The following is a 20,858-nucleotide window of genomic DNA, read 5'->3' as shown; positions in this document are numbered from 1 at the left end:
ACAAAGCTCCAGCCGACCCAGAGAGAAAACGTGAAGAAACGATAGGAAGCGGAGGCTGAGACGTCGGACACAGGGTAACAGCCGTGGGCTCGTCTCGTGCACCTACAACCCACGGCGCAGCTGCGAGGAGAGCACGCCGCGCGCGCAGGAAAGCCCTCCGAGTTCACCACGACGGGCTTCTTTAAGAGGAGGTACTTCCAGCCGCGCGGAGGACCACCCCCCTCGCTCATATTCGCAGGGAGGCGTCCGTGACCAGGTCTACATTCGAGTCACAACACCGGAGTGAAGAGCCCCGCTCGGAAGGCTGCGGAAACACTCCGCGCTGGGCTCCGCGCGTGCCGAGGGCTCTGCGGCGGAAGAGCAGGACCCCGCAGAACTTGTTCCACGCAGCACGGAGTCCAACAATGGCCCGCGCCAGTCTGCCGCGAGCGGCCGCCTCAACTTGACACGCTCCCGGGCCCGCGCCCAGAGAAGTTGTCCCGGGCGGGCGGGCGGGCGGCGGGGCCGCAGAGGGGCCGGGCCGGGTGAGGGGCGCGCCCCGCCCGCCGCCGCCGCCGCCGCCGCGCAAGGCCGCGGACGTCAACCCGGGCGCAAAGTTCGCTGCCGGCCCGCGGCCGGCCCCGGCGCCCGGCCCGGCGAGGCCCCCCGCGCCCCGCGGCGGCGGGCAGGCGGCTGACAGACGCGGGCGGGGACCGGCCGGGGAGCCCGGGCGCCGCACCTCCCCGGCCGCCGAGCGGCGAATTCCGGGGGGGAGGGGAGGGGGCCGGGACGCTCCCTCCCCGCGCCGCCGAGGCCGGGCGGACGGGCCTCGCCGCCGCCGCCCGCGCGCCGCGCGCCCCACGCACCCCGCGCCGCAGCCCGCTCCGCCGCCCCCCCACCCCCATTACCTGGAGGTGCCCGCGACCCGCCGCTAGTTGCGCTCAGGCGGGAAACGCGCTCACCGACACCATCAGCGAAGCGCCCAAAATGGCGGACGTATCAAGCAGGCCTTGAGTTCCCCCCGCCCTCCCTCCGGCCGCCTCGCAGCCAATCGCTGCCCAGTCTCCGCCCCCAGGCCCGCGCTCATTGGCCTTCCTCTCCCGCCCCCTGCATCCTATTGGGCCGCCCCGCGGCCCGGTTGCGCCCACTCCGATTGGCTCGTGGGCCCCGTCAGTCAAATGTGAGGGAGCATTCTTTTCCCAGGGACTTGACGGATCCGGAACCTCTAGGACCCCGGAGTCTGGAGAAACAAATCAGAAACCCGGAGAAACCTGGCTGGGTCCCCCTAACGCCGTAGCAACAGCAGGGCCTCCGCCTGACGGATGTTTCGGGCCACCAATCCGATAGCCAACGCTGTTTAAAACTCGGTGGAGCCAAACCAATCCTGGCCGCGGAGCTGGGAGCAGCGGGAGGACCAATGGGGCGGCGAGGCCGGCGGGCGGGCGGGTCGGCGGGCCCGGAGGAGACCCGTGATGACGTGAGCCACAAGGCGTTCCGGCGGCGGGGCCCGCCCGAGCTGGGGAATTAGCTCAAATGGTAGAGCGCTCGCTTAGCATGTGAGAGGTAGCGGGATCGATGCCCGCATTCTCCACGGTTGAATTTTACAGAAGATGTAGGGGGGTGCGTCTGTCTTGGGCCCTTTCCTACAAAGTGGTGGTCGTGTTCGGAGTTGAGGTCAAGGTGAAGGACCGGGTGAGGGTGACATCACCCCTGGGGCCCAGGTGAGGAGCCCGCGCGCGCCCCCGGTTGTGCCTGCATCCCCTGGAGGGAAACTGGCAGGCCGGGCGACCCTTTTGTCTTACGAAAGGATTTACACTGGAGCCTCTTCCGAAATGCTCTCCCGGACTCCCCATCCTGTGCGCGGGCTCCCCGGGGCGGGGGAGGGGGGAGGAGGGCCAGGACACAGAAGAAGAGCCTGCCTTGGCCCATCCTGGGCACTTTCCAATGACCTGTCTGGCTTCTAAATAGAAGCGAGGCGCTGTCCCGAGTCCCGAGTAAATCGACGGGAGGGCGGAAGGTGGCGGCAGGGCTGAGAAGCCCAGGCCAGGTGAGGGTCCCGCGGAGCCCAGCCCGAGCTGGGCAGCACGCAGCATCGCACACCCGCGAGTGCGCATGCGCTAGGGGAGGCGTGCGCTGCCCCCTGGGCAGCCCTCCCGGGAGCATCTGCTCCGTGCCCAGCCTGCGCGGGCGCATGGGGAGCAGAGGGTCCTGGCTCTGACGGGCGGACACTCCATGTGAGTGACAGGCCGCAGAGTGGTGGGGGCCCCTCCTGAGCAGGTGGCATTTCAACCCACCAACAGGAAAGACAGAGCCATGGGCTCCTGGGTCCAGGTGGCAGGGAGAGAGACCAGAGACCCGGAAGCCGAGCGTTGGAGAGGCAGGCGAGGAGGTAGGGTTGTGGTGAGAGAGGGACATGGCAGGGACTGGAGGTGGCAGAGGTGGCTGCATGGTGCAGGGCCTTGGGGACAGTGCCACCACGCCAAGGAGAAACCAACACTCCTCAATGCCCAGACTTCACTTAGGCACCAGGCCTGGAGTCATAATGGGGGCTCCATGCGGGGAGGTTGGTGGTCTCCCAATCTTTGGGGCAGCTCATTCTAGTGGTGCTGGCTCGGTCAGGGATGGCCACTCAAGCTCAAGGAAGGCAAGGCATGGTTACTGTGGAGCGTCCCCAAGCTGCATCCTGAAAAAAGTGACATAACTTGGCCACTGGGGGTAGGGAGGGCAGGACCAGTGGAGTTGGCCACCAGATTGCTCTCCAGATGCTCAGCATCTTTCTGCACCCGTACCTTCATCCTTTGCATCACCCCCAGCTGGCCCGAGCTCCCTCCATCTCACGGGCTTAGGCTCCCTGAGTCCCCATGCCAAACAGCAGGGAGAATGAAACCTAATGGAGCTGAGTCCACCCCACTGCCTGGGAAGCTGGGCCTCTGGTACAAACATGCCCCTCCCCCAGCTCACTCCCTCAGCAGAGCCTGAGGCAGACTCTAGAAAGACTTTGTGGCTGGTAGCTCCAGGACAGTACAGTACTATCATCTCCATTTTACAGATTAGTTAACAGAAACCCAGGAAGCATTCAGACACCAGGTGTGGCCCATATCAGCTGAGTAAGCTTGGCTGGGTGATCTGACCTCTCGGACTCTCCAGTTCTTATCTGTAGAGTACCGCTAATACTGACTCACCTGTGTCCGCGAGTGCTGAAGGGTGCTGGACCTCTAGGGAGGTAGCAGCCAAGGGCAGATGTTATTTGCATTGATCTGCTGCTCAGAGCCTCTAGGGGAAGACCACTGGGCTCATGAGGAACATACACGGTCAAGATTGAAACCAGTTCAGGAGGTGTGCTGGCGCAGAGGGTTTGAGAAAGAACGAATGCACAGATAGCCTGGGCAGGGGAACTGCCATGCCTGGTGGAGAGAACTGCAGAAGGTGGGAGCAGAATGTCCATTGGTCAGAGGATCCGGTGGGGGTGACCCAGGACTGGGGGAGGAGCGTGGGAGGGAACTCACAGAGGCATTGGAGGATAAGCCAAGTAACTTCGGGTTTGTGCTCAGAGACAGAAGGCAAGGAAAACCTTCTGAGCAAGAAGGGGCATGTTTAGGACTGGCCACAGGTTAGAAAGGACAGATTAGAGCAAGGGCAGCAGAGCTGTGCTACCGGAATAGCGCAGGGCCAGAGGGGCAGGCCCCAGGAACTAGACCTAGGAGCATGGGAGTGGCTACAGGACACCCCTGGACAGGGGGTGGTGTCTGAGAAGGAGGCTGGGCGAGGGCTGGGACCTGCCCTCCAGAGAGCCTGCGGAGAGCCCAGCCACACACAGAGATCCCTTCACTCATTCTTCATCAGAGAACTTGCCGGTACGTGCTTCAGGCTCTTCCATCCCAGACTCTGAGGAGGGTCACAGGGACATGTGCACTGTAATTACATGAAATAATGTAGTACCTCGCCCAACTTAAGTGGGCCCCAAAAGTCTCCAATTATGATGAGCTAACCTAACTGGAAGGGTTGAAGTCCAGGAGGACTTCCTGAAGGAAGAGGAGGCATCTGAACTCAGCCTGTCCCCTGAGGGCCATAGGGAGTCATTGACAGGCTTTAAGCAGGAGAGTGGCTTTGAACCTTTGCATTGGCCTCAGCATCCACCTAAACTTAAAAAAAAATTATGTGAATATGTTCAAACCTATTCAACAGTAGAGAGAAAAGAATAATGAATGCCCACATACCCATCACCCAGCTATTGCCCCCTAATTTTGGGAACAGACACAGAGCTGCCAAATTTTAATTCTAGCAAGTAATGATTTTATTTAAAAAAAAATTTTAAGTAGTGATTTAAAAAAAACAAAACACTTTATACTATTGCCATGATTTCATAAAAGCAAGGACATTTTAACACATACATACCCTCAGAAAAAGGCTTTAAATTGAATAAGTTCAATTTAGAGAAACCGACTCCCCATTACCTTTCCTATTGTCATGTCCCCAGGGCTCAGACCTGGTCTGAGGGCTAGAGTGAGGCCACCCTGGCAGAGGTGAGCAGTGCCGGGCCAGGTCACCTGTGCAGCCTGGAGCGGGCAGGGCTGGGTAGGGGGCTCTCGTGGGTAGGAAAGGTCAGTCCATTTTAATGTTGTAAACTTAGTTGTTCCGTTTCCTTTATTTTTCTTCAATGTGTTAAGATTCAATCTAGGTTGTGGAGGAAGTGAGTATCTTGCTTCCTACCCAGGACCGTGTGACCCAAGGGTTAATAGAAAGGGGAGCCACTAGTGTTGCTAATGATCAAGGCTTCTGGCTTATAAAAGAGGAGAGAGCATCTGGGGAGAGAGAGAGGGAGATGTACTCAAAGGGATGAGCCAACAGGGGCGGGGGTCCCCCTAGTGGGAAGCCTCCCTGGTGAGCTGAGGCTGAGGTCCAGTAAGGGGAGCCCAGTGAAGTGAGGAGTCAGCCTTGAGTGGCTCTCAAGAAAGAACCCTGCAGGAGCCAAGTGCCACCCAACTCCCCCCACCCCCAGGTGTCTCAGGGTCAGAGCCTTCCACACCTGCCACATCTGTGCTCCCCAGCGTCCGACCTGGCAGTGGATATGACCAAGATCTGGCAACATGGATTTTGTTCAAGCGCCCACGGCAGCTGGAGACCCAAGGGGGCTGCTGGGCCCAGGCCAGAGAGGATCTTCACACTAATATTCTGGATGAGGGTTGGGGGGCTGAGTGCAGCAAGTGCTAGGGCCAGTGGAGTAGTGGGACCCCTGCAGGACTCAGAGACAGGCGACAGGATGGAAGTCCTTGAGCAGTGCCCAACTGTCAGTACTAAATTATTGTGTAAAGAAATGATTGAACAAATGAGTGGGAAAAAATCCTGGCTTTACTGTTTTCCCTTAAACCTTGGCTTCCTCAACTACAAGCTGGTGCCACAATCTACCTATCTGGGCTGTTGTGAAGTTTAAATGAATCAAAGCAGGTTCATTTCACTCCATTAAGACATAGCTCAGATATTGCCTCCTCTAGGAAGTCCTCCTGGCCCTCCCATCTGAATAGGATATTCTCTCTGGGCCCCAGGATATCTCAGCACAGAGCTCTCCCCTCAGCTTTGGAAACTGTCTGTAGCACCCTCAAGAGAGGCCCACATCTGACTCATCTCTGGGTCCCCCAGCATGCGGTTTAAGTACGGGGCTCTGCACATAGTGGGTGCTTAATGAAGGCTGACAGGTTCACTTAGAAGGTAGTAGTGGCCAGCAGGTCGGCCCCATTCCTCCTCGCTCACCTCATGGCAGGAACGGGTCCGGCAGAGTGGCCTCTAGAAACATGCCCGGGATGCTGGGGGGAGGGCTAAAGAGCAGGTCTCAACTCCCCTGAGCCCAGGCAGGCTATCACCAGGGGGCGGCAGCCCAGGCCACCCTTCACCCTTGCCTGATCCCTAGCTGGCCTAGGAGAACACATGAATGAAAGGAAGGGCAGGAGCGTGGGAGGGTGTCCTGGTGGACTCCCACAATGCAGCTCCTGCTTTGGAGTCAGCCAAGCCTCCCACCCCATCTGCCCGGGCTGAGATTAGTGCTTCCAATTAGCACCTCAGGGCTTGTGACCCAACCTGGAAGAACAGGAACCCCGAGTGCTTGGGAGGCCCCAAACCCCTGCAAGCAGCTCTCTGGTGGCAGGGGACCCCACCTCAGGCCTGAGAGCTCTGAGTGCACCCTCTAGCTCTGCTGGTCCTTAGCGGTGTGACCTTGGGTGAGCATGTCACCTCCCTGAGCTTGAACAGGTCACAGGTTCCATTTACTATGGAAGTGCTACTTGCCAGGCCCTTACTGGGCAAGGCTCCTCTCTCGATAGGCATTATCTCAGGGAAGCCTACGACGGTCCTGAGGGTGGGTGACAGCGCCTTCCTTAACAGAAGCGGCCAGCTGGTGAAGTGGATAAGTTGTGAAGCTGGCCTTCCCCGGGCAAATCCGATGCCTCCTGTCGCAAAGGGTCCTGTAGTGTAGGTCCCCACCAGGACCGGACCTCCTGCACAAACTGTTGCTTGCACTAGTGGCAGGTCACCTCATCCTCTTGTCTCTTGCACCAGCACCAGCAAGTGCACCAGCCCCCAGCACCACCAATGCTAACCATGACCTCAGGGGACTCCTGGGCAATCAGGGAGCAGGGGAGGCAGCTCCCCAAAAGTCTCAGGAAACCAGGCCTGGCAGGCTTACGTGCCTGATGTCCCCAGCTATGTCCCCCGGTCGAGCAGTCTTGGGAGCCCCGAGGGCCACCACCTGTCCCATCCTGCCTCCCCAGCACCGGGGCCCCAGGATCTGAGTGTTCTGGGGCTTCCCCATCCTGGAGCCTGTCACCTCCACATTCCAGGCCGTGGGGGTTGGCCAAGGGTCCCATCTCCGGTCCTGCTGGGAAGCCCTTCTTCCAGATCTCCATGCTGATTCCCGAGTGGAGTATGTGCCCGGCACCAGAAGTAGTGGTTCTCCTCTGACCTCCCCACAACATTCTGGTTGGGGTTTGGCCCTTCCGGCCTGGCACCAAGGGAACAGCCAGGCTTCCTCATGACTCATGACTTGCTGACTTCTCCATCTCCTGAAGGCTGGAGATACCCCCTGGGCAGGGAACAGGCCTTATCTCTTGGCCTCCTCCAGTACCACCCCAGTAGGTACAGGGCAGGCCTGGGGCAGTGTTTACTGACTGCCTCTGTGAGGACCCGGCTCTACAGGGCCTGTCTGCTGGCAAGTCTGCTGGAAAGGACAGGGCGGCAACTGGGGAGGCAGGAGGGCTGGGAGCTTCCCACCCCACCCTGGGTGAATGCAGCCTGGCAGCCTCATCCCCAGGGCTCCACATGGACGACAGGGCTGGGAGGGATCCCCTGGCCCCATCTCCATGGACTGCAGAAGCCTGGGCCGGCCACACACAGAGGTCAGGTGGTAGCAGACACCGCCAAGGACCAGCCCAAAGCCCACGTACGTAATCTGTCGAGCCCAGTGCAAAATGAAAATGCAGGGCCTCTTCCTTAAAAACGATTTAGAATTCCGGGGTGGCGACAGTGGCACACAAAGCAAGGTGCAGGGGCCCTTCAGTACTGCATGACTCAGGCACCGGCCTGCACGCCTCTGCCTTGGGGTTCAGCCTATCCCGGGGGAGCCTTATGGAGACACGGTGCTCAGAAGGACGCTTGCACAACCCTGACAGCTGCCCAGGGGAGGGCCAGGGGTCAGGATGCACTCCGGGAGAGCACTCAGTTCAAAAACACACATGGCACAAAAGAATGGCAGTGACGTTTAAAAAAAATTAAGTTTATAAATATTTTCTCCACTGTACAAAGTTTTCCCAGCCCTGCCCACCCCATCACGGTTCACATTTCTCATGTTTTTAAAATCCCAACTCTATTTATTTTTTTTAAATCATAAAATATATTTTTTTCTTTGTTCATATTTAAAACTATTTACAAGGGCACAGAGAGGCCAGGGTGGCCCGGCAGGGGTCAGGATGAGTCCGTGCAGGGGGATGGAGGGGGAGGGAAGAGATGGAAGTAGCTCCTCTCGGTGGCCGGCGAAGGGGGGCAGCTGTCCTCTGCAGACAGGTACTGGCTGTGGGGCGTGGGCGGTGGCGGGTAGGGGTCTGAGTCTGAGTTCAAATCCAGGTAGTACTTGCTGGCCTTCCAGCGGGTGGCGCTGTAGTCACTGTCGCACACATCCGTGCTGCAGGGCGTCGTTGGGGGTGCCACGCCTCGGATGATGTAGGGCCTGAAGGAGACAGAGGCACCCAGTGGGGTCTGGGCTCAGAGAACAGCCCTGGGGGCCCCTCGATCATGTGGCCTCCCTGAGCCAAACGCCCCCCCACCTCTAATGCAGGCAGGCCTGTACCCGCGCTCCAGGGCTGCAAGCCCCGGCCCTGGCAGGGACCACAACCCTGGGTCAAAGGTGCCTTCAGGGCCAACACAGCCTCCAGAGCCTACCTGGTTGGCCTTGGGCAACAAACTTAACTCCTCTGGGTTTCAGTCTCTCCGTGGTCAAATGAGGAGAAAAAGAGCACCCCATTCAGTAGGGGGCTGTGGGGGCACCAAAGTACTCAGCGGTTGAGCATCTGCCTTTGGCTCAGGTCATGATCCCAGGGTCCTGGGATCCAGTCCCGCATCGGGCTCCCCATGGGGAGCCTGCTTCTCCCTCTGCCGAGGTCTCTGCCTCTCTCTCTGCCTCTCGTGAATAAATAAACAAAATCTTAAAAAAAAAAAAAAAAAAAAAGTAGGGGGAGCTTGTGAAGGTTGGATGAGATTCTGCACAGAAAGTGGAAGACATAGTGTAGGACACCAGAAAGCGCTGGACACCTGCTCCCCATGCTATCATCACTATAAATATCAGAGACCGATGGGCCTGAAGAGTCCCCTACCAAATTAAGACAATCCAACCCAGGAGATGCCTCCCAGATGCCCCCTGCGCCCTAAGGTTCTATGTGGGGCAGCCGCTTGGCCTGAGCTGGGGGGGCAGGGTGTGTTCAAGAGCCCCAGTGGGCTCACAGAGGGTCAGGAGGTGTAGCCAGCACCTCGGAGACAGCCAGGGGCACCTGGTGCTGAGAAAGAGTAGCAGGAGGATGTGCCTCACGGGACCCTGGGGAGGGGGGCATGAAGGGGCCCTGACACACAGAGGGAGGGAAGAGTTGGCCCCCAAATTGGACATAATGAGTAGAGTAGGGGGTGGACCAGTAACTGAGGAGATTTGGAGACGCACTGGGACGCTGACACACTGGGAGGACCAGTTTAAGTCCTTGACTAGGGCAGCACCCAGTAACTCTGGGTGCCTCTCCTCTTCAGGCCCCAGAGTTCCTGAGATGGCCACCAGATGGCGGGAGGCACCATGCTCTAAGGCTCCTCTGCGGGACACCTGGTGGCTCAGCGGTTGAGCATTGCTTTGCTCAGGGCCTGATCCTGGAGTTCAGGAATCAAGTCCCACGTCGGGCTCCCTGCATGGAGCCTGCTTCTCCCTCTGCCTGTGTCTGTGCCTTCTCTCTCTCTCTCTCTCTCATGAGTAAATAAATACATAAAATCTTAAAAAAAAAAAAAAAAGGCTCCTCTGCACCAGGCAACTCTAGGGAGGAAGAAGAGGAGGAGGAGGAGAAGAGGAGGGGGTGAAGGGGAAGGAGGAGGGGAGGGGAGGAGAAGAAGGGGGAGGAGGAGGAAGAGGAAGGGCCTCCACTCCCAAGATCCGCCTCCACTGGCCCCTTCAGTAGCTCCCTTGGGGTGAGGGGTCCTGTGCACCTCTGCAGTAGGCCCTGTAGGCTGAAACCACTGGGTTGAAGGTCATCTCAGGCCCTGACCTGGCTTCTGGACACAAGCCAGGACACCCAGATCCCTCTTCTCAACATTCTCAAGTGCCCCCTCCTGACCCAGGGAGGTGGGGAATGTGACCCCAACACAGACAACCTGGGGCCCTGAGCAGACCTGTGGGTTTCCCTGTAGTGGGTGGAAGAGGGGATCATCCATTCAAGGGCTCGCCGTGGCAGGTGCCACAACTGCACTCAGGTGATTTGGATTTGATCGTCATGGGATGGAGGCAGCGGCGGCATCACTACTGGGGTCCTGCGGCTAGATTCTGACACAAACCTTCGCCCCTGTGCATTAGCCTCCCTGGGCAGTGGGGCCAGCCGTGCCACAGTGGGAATCCCTTGGTGGCACCATTCCAGCCACGCCTGCCTGGATGTGTCCCGACTCACAAAACACCCCCAGAGATACTTCTAGATTCTAGAGCCTGCTCAGAAAATGTGATTTGATCGGTTTCTGTACTCAACAGGCAGGCCAGGTAGGGTCTGAGGGGCCAGGAGAGCCTACCAGAACCCTGGACCTCTCTGCCAGGGTCTCTCACCCAGGATATGGGGACAGGGCCCCCCCTCTACCATAGGCTTGTGTGGAGGCCCAGATGGCCACGGGTGGGGAGGGCCAGAGCAGGGACTTCGTACCTGTAGGGTCTCGCAGTGGTGGGAATGTTTGAAGAGTAGAACACATCCACGTTGTACAAGGAGGGGTCTGTGGCGGGGGACGGCGGCGGGTTCAGGATCTGAGGAGAGCCAAGCAAGGGTGATGTGGCCTGATGGAGCAGCGCGCTCCTCGCGGCCCCCTGAGCAGGCAGGTAGATGGGCACAGGCCTACTGGGCTAGGCGGGCTCCACATTGTGGGTACAGTTCTGGGTCAGGGGTGGTGACACTTGGAAAGTGGACTGGAATCCACAGCTGTCACGTCACCCCTGGAGGTCATCACAGTGAGAGGCAGGGTGCCTGTGGCCCAAGTACCCGCCCTGCAGACTGGTGGGGACCCCCAGGCCCAAACCCAGATGCTCAACCCGACTCGGAGGGGTCCCCAGGTGCCTGCACCAGCCCCTTGCACTGGCCCCCACACTGGGCAGCGGGAAATGTCTCCCCAGCCCTGGGGTGTCCCGCGGTGCCAGGGGGCACATTGCAAGGGTCCTCTGGGACATCTCCAACTCCCCTCTTAGAACACTACACCCCCCTCTCTCCCCACATGGTACGAAGACCAATTCCTACAAGACATTCCTTATTCCCAACGCCAAGGGGGCTCCACATTCCGGCTGGAATCCTGACCATGTACAAGGGTCGCCAAGCTGAGAGAGGGACCCCAGCCATGCTGCTGGCCCCCACGGCACCTTTCTCAGGGGAGGTACTGCCCCAAACTGTGTTAATGAATACACAAGCTCACCAGGTAAATGCATCCTCCAGAGCTGGGCGGCCCACAAGTGGCCCCACAGAGGGATAGAGGCCTAGGCCCCAGTGACCCGCCCAGGTCTGCATCTCCGCCCGCAGCCACCACTCACGACACTAACAGGCAGCTGTGTATGAGTCCCGATCCATCACTTCCCACTGTACCATGGCCCCTGGTGACACGCAGATAGTAACCCGTAAGAAGCGCCCTCTGGGAACTGTCAAGGGTCCCCATTGCTTATTCTGGGGAGGGTCCTCTTCAGCCCAAATAGCCAGCCAGAGGATTCCTCAGGACTTGACCCCAAAGTCGGGAGGGCACGATACAGAGAGGGTGTCATTCAGAAGGGGAGCAGAAACCAGGCAGGGAAGCCCAGCAGGAAGGGCCTCCTATAACTGCCCCCACGCCCTTGGGGTCCTGTTTCCTCTTCTGCCCAAGAATCTAACTGGATCTGCTTTCCCTTGACCTCTACCCCCAGGGGAGCTTTGAGATCCTGAATCCCTTCCTCTGCTGCCAGTCAGGGCCATGGCCCCCAGTGCACAGTTGTCTGGCAGCATTTCCCAAATTCCATGGGGTGGAAGTTCATGACAGCGCCTCCTTCTGGTTGGGTTACTGTCACATGTGGCGAATGCATTCGCCAGCTGGGAGCCTCACAGGTGCTCAGAAAAACCAGCTTCTGGGACACTTGGGTGGCTCAGTGGTTGAGCATTTGCCTTTGGCTTAGGACATGATCATAGGGTTCTGGGATCGAGTTCCGCATCAGGCTCCCAGCATGGAGCCTGCTTCTCCCTCTGCCTGTGTCTCTGCCTCTCCCTCTCTTTCTCTGTGTCTCTCATGAATAAATAAATAAAATCTTTAAAAAAAAGAAGAAAAAAAGAGGGCAGCCCCTGTGGGTCAGCGGTTTAGTGCCGCCTTCAGCCCGGGGCGTGATCCTGGAGACCCGGGAGTCCCACGTCATCCCATGTCAGGCTCCCTGCACGGAGCCTGCTTTTCCCTCTGCCTGTGTCTCTGCCTCTCTCTCCTCTGTGTCTCTCATGAATAAATAAATAAATAATCTAAGAAAGAAGGAAGGAAGGAAGGAAGGAAGGAAGGAAGGAAGGAAGGAAGGAAGGGGAGAGAGAGAGAGAGAGAGAGAGAAAGAGAAAGAGAAAGAGAAAGAGAAAGAAAGAAAAAGAAAGAAAGAAAGAGAGAAAGAGAAAGAGAAAGAAAAAGAAAGAAAGAAGAAAGAAAGAAAGAAAGAAAGAAAGAAAGAAAGAAAGAAAAGAAAGAAAAGAAAGAAAAGAAAGAAAAGAAAGAAAAGAAAGAAAAGAAAGAAAGAAACTTGCCACAGGATGTGCCTCTGGTGGGGGGGGTTCTTGCTCAGGATGAGGAGGTGACCGTCTTTTTGCTGTATATTCTATTGTACCTTTTGAATTTTGTACAATGAGCATATATTACTGATGTGAAATAATGCAGTTAATTTGAAAACAGCTAGCTTCACGCAGGGTTTTTTTTTTTTTGGGGGGGGGGGAGACGAAAATGTTCTAAAACGGTGGTGAAGGTTGCACAAATCCATGAATATACTAACCACCGCCAATTTCTCCCCTTTACGCGGGTGAATTGTATGGTATGTAAGTTTATCTCAACAAAGCTTTTTTTTTAAAAAAAATAGCTGTCTGGTAACAGAGTTATCCTCTGGCTGCTAAGAAGACCCCCCCCAGCTCCCAGCAGAGCCAGGGGACAGAGAAGCCAGGGGACCGAGCCTCCTGGTGTCTGCATGGGGGGGTCCCAGGGGCTGTCCTGGAGTGGGCTCGGCCTTTCATGATTGCTGGTATTTCTAGCTGGTCATACAGCACATGTGAGAGTCAGGGGATGACAGCAGCAGAGAGGACCAGAGGGATGGTGGGGAGGAGTGTAAACTCTAGGCTTGCGGCTCCTCACTTTGGCTGCCCCTAGACACAGCCCAGACGTATAGCCTCTAGGAGACGCGGTTCTCAGCAGCCAGAGCCGAGACAGAGATCCTTGCTGCTCCCTTCCTCCGGGGGCTGCCAGTGTCAGATGTGGTAAGGAGGGGAGACCGGATAAAATTTTTTAAAAAGGTGGGGGGGGGGCGCCTGGGTGGCTCGGTTTGGTGCCTGCCTTTGGCCCGGGATGTGATCCTGGAGTCCCGGGATTGGGTCCCACGTCGGGCTCCCTGCATGGAGCCTGCTTCTGTCTCTGCCTCTCTCTGTCTCTCATGAATAAATAAATAAAATTAAATTTAAAAAAAAGGTGGGGAGAGCGGGACATGGAAGACACCAGGAAGGCAGAAACACCAGTTCTGGCAGGGGCAGCTTCCTGGAGACCCCAGAGAAAGCACAGGAGGCCACATTCACCTTAGAAGGGCAAATGTGGCAGGAAGTCAGGTCTTTAAGGATTAAAAAGTATAGAACTACATAAAGTCAGACCCTGATGTTTGTCTACATAGATTGACTCTCGTGAATCAAGTTCCCTGGGGCTGTACTCTTGCAAATGTCCCTCCCAGCCAGCCTCAGGAGAGGTCCCCTGGCAGGATCCTGGGGATGGGGGCGGGGACACTGGGGGATTTAGTGTTTCACCCTCTGTATGGTCATTTCTCTATAGCATGGGGCCAGGCCAGGTCCTCACCCTACGTGGGCTCCTTGGAGTATTTCAGCCACAAAAGTCACCTGTGAGTGTCAGTCCTTTGGAAAACAATCCAGGTACTTCCTGGGACCCAGCAGTGGGGAGGGAAAAAAGGATGCTTGTAGCAGAGACCCTAAGGAGAGGTCACATAAGCAGACTTGGAGCACTTGGTCCAGACTGGCCCTACAAGAAGTAGTCACAGGGGCGGCCCTGTGAGGAACACAGGTGCTCACCGGGACACTGACATGCCAACAGCAACCCCAGGAGGTGGGACTGTGGGGGAGACTCCATCCGTGATATTTTTATGAGGTTTCCAGATAAGCTACAATGAATAAGGGGTATACACCCCTTCTTTTTTTTTTCACCCCTTCTAAACAGAAAAAAAAAATGCCATAGGAGAAAGATGACAAGACACACACAAGGAAGAAAGTGAACACTCGCACCATTCTCTGTGCTGGTAGGACAGCTAATAATTCTAGGCACCCTGAGGTCATCGGAAGTGGCCCCTGGCCAGCCACTGATGGTGGAGGAACCCCAGATGGCCAAACCTGCTCCCGCCCCCACTTACCGGCGGGTACAGTGTAGCCTTGGTGCTAGATGAGCTGCTGGACGAGGCCCCAGTGACATGGTTCCGGTCATAGAGGGGCACTCCGCTCCGGCCCCCCATCAGGCTCACAGAGCTCATCATGGACTTGCCACATGAGATGCCTGCCCGGGGGAGAGGGACAAGGCAGGTCAGGGGCCAGGGTGCTCACAGACAGACACAGCACACGCTGTGGCTCCTGCTGCCCATAGGACCCAGGCTCAGGGGCACGAGTCCTGTCCTGTCCTTGCCCCCATAGGCCCCTCTGCCCCCTCGCCCCACACCGTGCCCACCTCTGCCCAGGATCCCCGCACACATCAATCAGCTCCTCACCTGGGAAGGGACCATGCTGGGAGCTGCCAGGGGCTATGAAATTGAGGGGAACATGGGGGGTCCCGCTGACATACTCATGCGGGAAGGGCCCATTGGCCCCCGTGTAGCGCTGACACACCACACGCTGGCAAACAAAGTAGACCCCGCCCATGACGAAGAGGGAGAGGATGATGCCGATGACCGGCCCGATGGCACTGCTGTGGGCCGGGGTGTCATCGGAGGGTGGCTTGGTGATCTCTGCCAGAGAACAGATGAGACAAGGGACATTAGGCGCCAAGGAATAGGCTCACCCCTGGGGGTGGATACTGTGTGCCCTGAAGGGGCTGGTGCAGGCACAGCACCCATTGGGAAGAGGGAGATGCTGGGGTGCTGGGGTACCACATGACCTCAGTACCACTGACACCTGCCTACCTGGCCTGCCTGGAGCACCTCTTCCCTCCTCCTCTCCAACCACCCTCCCTTACCCCCTCCCAGCTGGCTAAGCTTTACATACGTTCCAACAACCCATCAACAGCAACTCCTCTACAGTAGCCTCAGATTCACCCCTGTGTCTGGGGGTTCTCTGGGTGGCTGAGAGTGTGCGCCCTGGAAGCTCTGTGAGTCACGCCCCTAAGACAGCAGGGCCAGGAGGCCCCTGGAGCCGGTTACCTGGAGCTGACCATGGGGCCACAGGTGTGGGGCAGGTAGGCAAGGCCTAGGGTCCATGAGCCTGTCTAGCTGGGGACTACCCACGTGTAGGGACTGCGCTGGGCTGACGGAGGCACCCACGGGTGGAGGGCTTCACCACAACAGGGCTCACGGTGCCCCCCATGCCTGCCTGAGACAGCGGCCCACCATGAGAGTAGCGTGAGGAGCAGAGTGTGATAGGGCCTGGGCTTGGGGCTCTGCCAACCTGCGAAGCCAGAGCCCGCTCAGGACTACAAGGTACCTGGAGGTTTTTCTGGGTGCCCTGACTGTGCCGGCCAGGAGGGGACAGTCCTCAACTGGCTCCACTGTCAAAGCCTGGGGCATAGGGCAGGAGCATGGAGGCTCTCAAGTCAACTTTGACAAAAGGACATTCACTTTCCCATCAGGCTGGCCCAATGGTTCCAAGGGTAAGCCACTGTGACCCTCCTGCCAGCCTAAACCCAAAGGGAAGGAGGAAAAGTGTTGGCTCGGGTGACAGGACCAGACTGTGGATAAATGTCACCCCCGACACTGGAGCCACCACCATGCCAGAGGCTGAAGAGAGACACTGTCAGAATGACACATGCCCAGCAACGGGGTGGGGCTTCAGACCCCTGGTGGCACCCATCTCTGCCCGCTGACCCCAGGGACCCAATTTCTTGAGATAGTAACTGAGGTGCCTCACTTGGCTTCACTTGAAGGTACAAAAGTGTTCGGGGACCCCTCCTCCTTCCCTGCCCATAAGACCTCTCTCCTGTAGTCAGCTCTCAGCCTAGGTACCTCTACGGTAAATAGAGAGCCCATGTCGCCAAACATGTGTACACATTCCCACTTCCTGTCTGGGACTCCAGCTCTCTTCCTGTCAGAATCAAAGACAGGCTTTCAAGAGCCACCACCACCAGGAAGCTTTCCCTGACTGCCCTGGCCTCACATCCTGTGGCTCCTGTATCCCTGACTGTATAGGCTGCATCACTCAAGAGGTATGGAGCATATGTGTGCATTTGCATACTGCAATTCCTCTGCCAGAGAACAGTCTGCCAGGGAAGGGGCCACCCTAAGTCCCATCAGTAACCTTGCTGCCTGACAGATGCTGCTGAGTGAGGTCCTAGTGGGCACAAGCATTCCCTCTCAGGCAGTCAGCCTCTTCCACAGGGGGCCTGTCTCTCCATGGCTCACAATCCTCTTTCTCCATCCTAGTTCAGCCTCACAACTGCCTCCACTTCCTCCTTCCTCCCTTGCCCACCTCCTCCACAGGCTGAGTACTCCCAACCTTCTAGCCTCTTCGTTTGGCCCCCAGCATACCTCCTCCCTCGAGACCCCACCCTTGTGGGGAGGAACCAAGCCCAGGGTGAACCCTCTACAGGAAGCTGGCTCACCACACATGAGCTCATCTGAGCCGTCGATGCAGTCGGGAAAGGAGTCGCACTGCTGCTTGATGAGGACACACTGGCCACTGGCACATCGGAATTGGTTGGGCAGGCAGACGGCTGCAAGGAGGAGTCTTGCATTCAGAGAGGCTACAGGGTATGATGCAGCCAGGTGTGCTAAGTGCATAGCCACCAACCATTGCTCCCTGCCCCGCCACTGAGACCCAACTGAAAGGTCTGGGTTCCAAAGCAAAATGGACAAATGGGACCCTTTCTAGGATGGGGTCAGGGAGTGGTCACAGCAAATCCAGTCTCCACCCTCCCCTCAATGACCCCTGTTCCAATGTCTATGTATAGCTGGGGTAGGACTGGCAGGAAAGAGACCTCAATGACTCCCAGGAAGTATTTATCAGCTCTTACCATGACGGGTCAGCCCATGCAGAGCCAGGACTAACACAGCCCCTGCCCCAAGGCTCTCCTGAGTTATGGGGAGGTAAGAGCCAATTGTAGGAATGATCCAGAATGGGTGAGGCAGGAGACAGGTGATACATCTCAGCACAGCTCCGTGGGTGGAGAATCAGGAAGGCGGAGCAGAGCTCAACCAGGAAGGCAAAGGCAGTTCACAGCCTTTTGGACTAGGAGGAAGAAGGCTGGGTATGGCTTGCTGTCCCTGTCTCACTCCATGTTCCAGAAGGCTGACCTGGAAGGAGCTACAGCTCTAGGCACTGAAAGGCACTGCCTGGGGAGGCTCAGCCATCACCTACCCCCAGGGCTTGCTACTTCAGCTCCCCACCTGCCCTGGCCTGTCCCGAGTGCCCCTTCCTGGGAACTAGAGATGAGGGAAACCTGTCCTTTCAGTGGGTGGGACAATTTGTTGGTAACAGAACAGGGGAGGAAGCTTCTAAAAGACGGTAAAGCCCAGAGCCTGAAACAGTGCCTGCGGTCAGCACTGCACTTTGCACCGGGATAAACATTTACAGGGGAAGAGGCAGGGAAATGGTGCCTCATCAGGGCTCCTGTCCTGCTCTGAGATTGTCACCAAAACACTTGCGCTAGGGCAAGAGTGGGTGGCAAGGCTCAGCAAACTCTTGTAAAGGGCCAGGTAATAGGTATTTAGGCTTCAAGGGCCACAGGTCTCTATTGTAATGACTTAATTCCACTGTTTTAATGCAAAACCAGCCACAGACAATACGTAAACAAATGAGCCTGGATATGTTCCAATAAAACTTTAGGAAAACTGGTGGAGGTCTGGATCTGGCACTCAGGCTGTAAGCAGTCTGCCAATCTCTGGTCTCCCACCTCCATCAAATCCTCAAAGGGTCCATAGGCAGGAAAGACTTCACAACTGCAGCTTTATAGAAACAGCTGAAGAAGTCACTCCCCCCACCCCCAGGCCCTCATCCTCCACAAAATGGATACATATCATGAATGGGGACAGGGGACGGTGACCAATGAGTTAGATAGTTAGTTAGATAACGTGAGTTATCTAAGAACAGCATCTGGCAGCTGTTGGGGGCAGTTAGAGCAACCCACTAATAGCTCAGTCATCGGGCCATGGCCCTGACGATAGATACGTGGCAGGAAACAACTGAGCAAGTCATTTATAAAAAGAAAATTCAGAGGATGCACACAGATGAGGTTTCACTGTTAAGGTCTAAAGGAAGATCCTGCTGGTCAGAGTGGACTGGGGATGACTAAGCAAATCTTTTTGTCACTTTCGGCTCAGTGGGATGCTAGAAACCACCCAGGAGTAAGCATTATCCTACAGACTGCTCTGTGGAGGACAGCACTACCTTTTGGGATGGAGATTAATAGAGTGTGCACCATGGAAATCCTGCTGACTACTGGATTTGCCTTGGGTTTTTGTGAAACTCTAGCTCCAATGAGGGAAGGCAAGATAGACTCTTACAGTCTGCCTTCAAGTCAAATTGCCCGGCAGGACAGGACAGAGTGGATGGCAAGGTTTTCCTCAGTGGACCTAAAAGGATCCTTGAGGATCTGACAATTTTGCCCCTGGCAAAGGTTCTACACCAAACCTACTCTTGTGTGGCTGGACTGAGCCCAAGCTCCAGGAGGGCAGGGCAAGTGGCTTGCTGGGGCCGTTATCTCAGGGAGGGCGGCAACCAGGAAGGGGCCGGTCCAAGGTCAGGTAGAAGTGGGGGCGGGGCCAGAGCAGGCAGGGGTGGGACCAGGCAGAGGTAAGAGAAGGGTCGGGAGCCGGCTGGGGTAGGGGTAGGGTCAGGGTGGGGGCGGGTGGGGGCAGGAGGGGCAAAGAGCGGAGGTAGGGCCAGAGAAGGGCGGGGCTGGAGCAGGGTCTGATGGAGTGGAGGCGGCTCAGGGAGTGGGGGCGGGACCAGGGAGGGGCCAGGGGTAGGTCATGCAGAGCTGGGGGCGGGGCCACGGAAGGGCGGGGCTGGAGCAGGCTCTGGTGCAGCAGAGGCGGCTCAGGGAGTGGGGGCGGGGCCGGAGCGGGGTGCGGGGGAGAGGAGGTGGGGCCAGGGTGGAGGCGGGGTGGAGGCGGGGCCGGCCTCACCGTCGCAGTCGACCTCGTCCGAGCGGTCCTGGCAATCCGCTTCTCCGTCGCAGCGCAGACGCAAGTCCACGCACTGGCCCCGCGCGCAGGGGAACTGGGCGGCCGAGCACACGGGGCAGCCCTCCTCGTCGCTCTGGTCGTCACACTCGGGGAAGCCGTCGCAGCGCCAGGCCCCGGGGATGCAGTCGATCTCCCCGGTAGCACACGCAAACTGGTCCGGGGAGCAGGTGGGAGGCTCTGCGGAGAACACAAACACCATCACGCACCACCCTGCTGGGCTTCCAAGCAGGAGACGGCTCGGCTCGATCACGGTGCTATATCCACGCGGTCTCCACTGCAGCGTGACCTGCCGCTGTCCCGCCTCCAGCCCCAGAGTAAGATGAAGGCGGGGATCCTAAATGTTTGCTGAAAGGAGACGTGAATCTTTGTTGCTTTTTTACTGTGGAGGAGAAAGGATGCTGATTTGAACGTGAGCTTTAAGCTGCAAACACTACACCAAGTTGAGCAGGAAATGCTCTGGGCTGGAAACTCGACCGACCCTGACCGTTGAGAAGCCAAGGCAGACCCCCGTAGGTCTCCAGTCTCCTCACATGCACCTGGAGGCACTGGACCAGGTTTCTGGGGATGCCCACTGGAGCCTCACCTTTGCCTCCCTGGGGTCCCAGGTCTGTGTGCATACCTGGCTGGCCACACCTGAGCATCCACTGCATGCACACGCACATACACCCCCCCCCCCACCACACACACACCCCTTAGGAGATGGAGGGTCAGAAAGCAGGTGCTTAGGACCTGCACCCATTAAAGGTCTCAGGCAGCTGGAGCAGTGGGGCTGGGACTCTGTGAATGGCCAGCATGCCCACAGATACAGCAGGGGGGCTAGTGGAGGACCTACCAGGCATCTTGTTGAGAGGAAGGCTAAGGAGAGGTGGGAGAGCGAGGATACCATGGTGGGAGAGTGCAAGAGGGAGTAGGAAGGCTCCTGGTGGAAGACGTCACCTGAAGGTGGGGAACTGGGTGAACAGGAGACAGGGGACCAGGGGCCACCTCCTTCCTGGTGACCATGGCAAGTCGGTCTACTCCTCATGTCTGACTACCTCAGTGCAGGCCAAGTGCAGGCCAGGACACAGCTGGAGAGCAGGGTAGAACCATGTGGGAGCTAGACAGCTCTGGGGTTGAACGTAGGCTCCCCCTGGCAACTTTGCTCAACCAGACAAACGTCCCAACCTCTCAGGGCCTCTGTTCCCTCATTCCTAAAACAGAAGTAGCAATGCTACATCCTATGCTCCTCACAGGACAGGAAAGTAAGCGTGGGGGTGTGTGACTGCACATGGCTCAGAAGAGCTCAAATGGCTTTGGGGCTGATGCGCCCTGAGAATGCTGAATGAAGCATGTGGTTGTACCTCCACCATCTGGTTCCTGCCACTTCACAAGGCACAAGGGCCCATTGTCACCCCCAAGAGTCCCTCAGAGCTCTCGTCCTCTTATGCTCTCCCCAGAGAAGTAGCCAGGCAGCCCCAGTCTGAAGGGCTAAGGGCACGGTGGGGAAGGGGCAGGGGGCACATCGTTCCCGTCATTCATGTCATTCACATAGAGACCCAGGGTT

At 57.5% G+C, this 20,858-nt stretch overlaps 2 protein-coding genes across 25 annotated transcripts in view; both read right to left on the bottom strand.

Annotated features, from left to right (window-relative positions):
* PPP6R3 (protein phosphatase 6 regulatory subunit 3) overlaps nt 1-1,033 on the bottom strand; it is a 148,450-nt gene extending 147,417 nt beyond the window's left edge. For 12 of the 23 annotated variants that reach the window (XR_013359821.1, XR_013359822.1, XR_013359820.1 and 9 more), the window contains exon 1: nt 888-1,033. The gene's annotated coding sequence lies outside the window, so the exon portion shown is untranslated. The remainder of the gene's footprint in view (nt 1-887) is intronic. The other 11 variants (XR_013359823.1, XM_077862682.1, XM_077862683.1 and 8 more) reach the window with 1 other exon arrangement.
* Nucleotides 1,034-7,714: 6,681 nt separating this feature from the next.
* LRP5 (LDL receptor related protein 5) overlaps nt 7,715-20,858 on the bottom strand; it is a 105,740-nt gene continuing 92,596 nt past the window's right edge. The window contains exons 18-23 of one of the 2 annotated variants that reach the window (XM_077862679.1): nt 19,256-19,492; nt 16,732-16,872; nt 14,690-14,926; nt 14,342-14,481; nt 10,398-10,495; nt 7,715-8,191 (exon numbers count right to left, since the gene is read on the bottom strand). In XM_077862679.1, coding sequence (XP_077718805.1) covers nt 7,930-8,191; nt 10,398-10,495; nt 14,342-14,481; nt 14,690-14,926; nt 16,732-16,872; nt 19,256-19,492 — 1,115 coding nt within the window. In that variant the 3' untranslated portion in view covers nt 7,715-7,929. The remainder of the gene's footprint in view (nt 8,192-10,397; nt 10,496-14,341; nt 14,482-14,689; nt 14,927-16,731; nt 16,873-19,255; nt 19,493-20,858) is intronic. The other variant, XM_077862680.1, reaches the window with a different exon arrangement.

The sequence above is a fragment of the Canis aureus genome, chromosome 21 (assembly GCF_053574225.1).
Source record: "Canis aureus isolate CA01 chromosome 21, VMU_Caureus_v.1.0, whole genome shotgun sequence".
In the NCBI taxonomy this organism is placed as follows: Eukaryota; Metazoa; Chordata; class Mammalia; order Carnivora; family Canidae; genus Canis; species Canis aureus.
The sequence above is the reverse complement of the archived record's forward strand: the minus strand, read 5'-3'. Positions and strand labels throughout refer to the sequence as shown.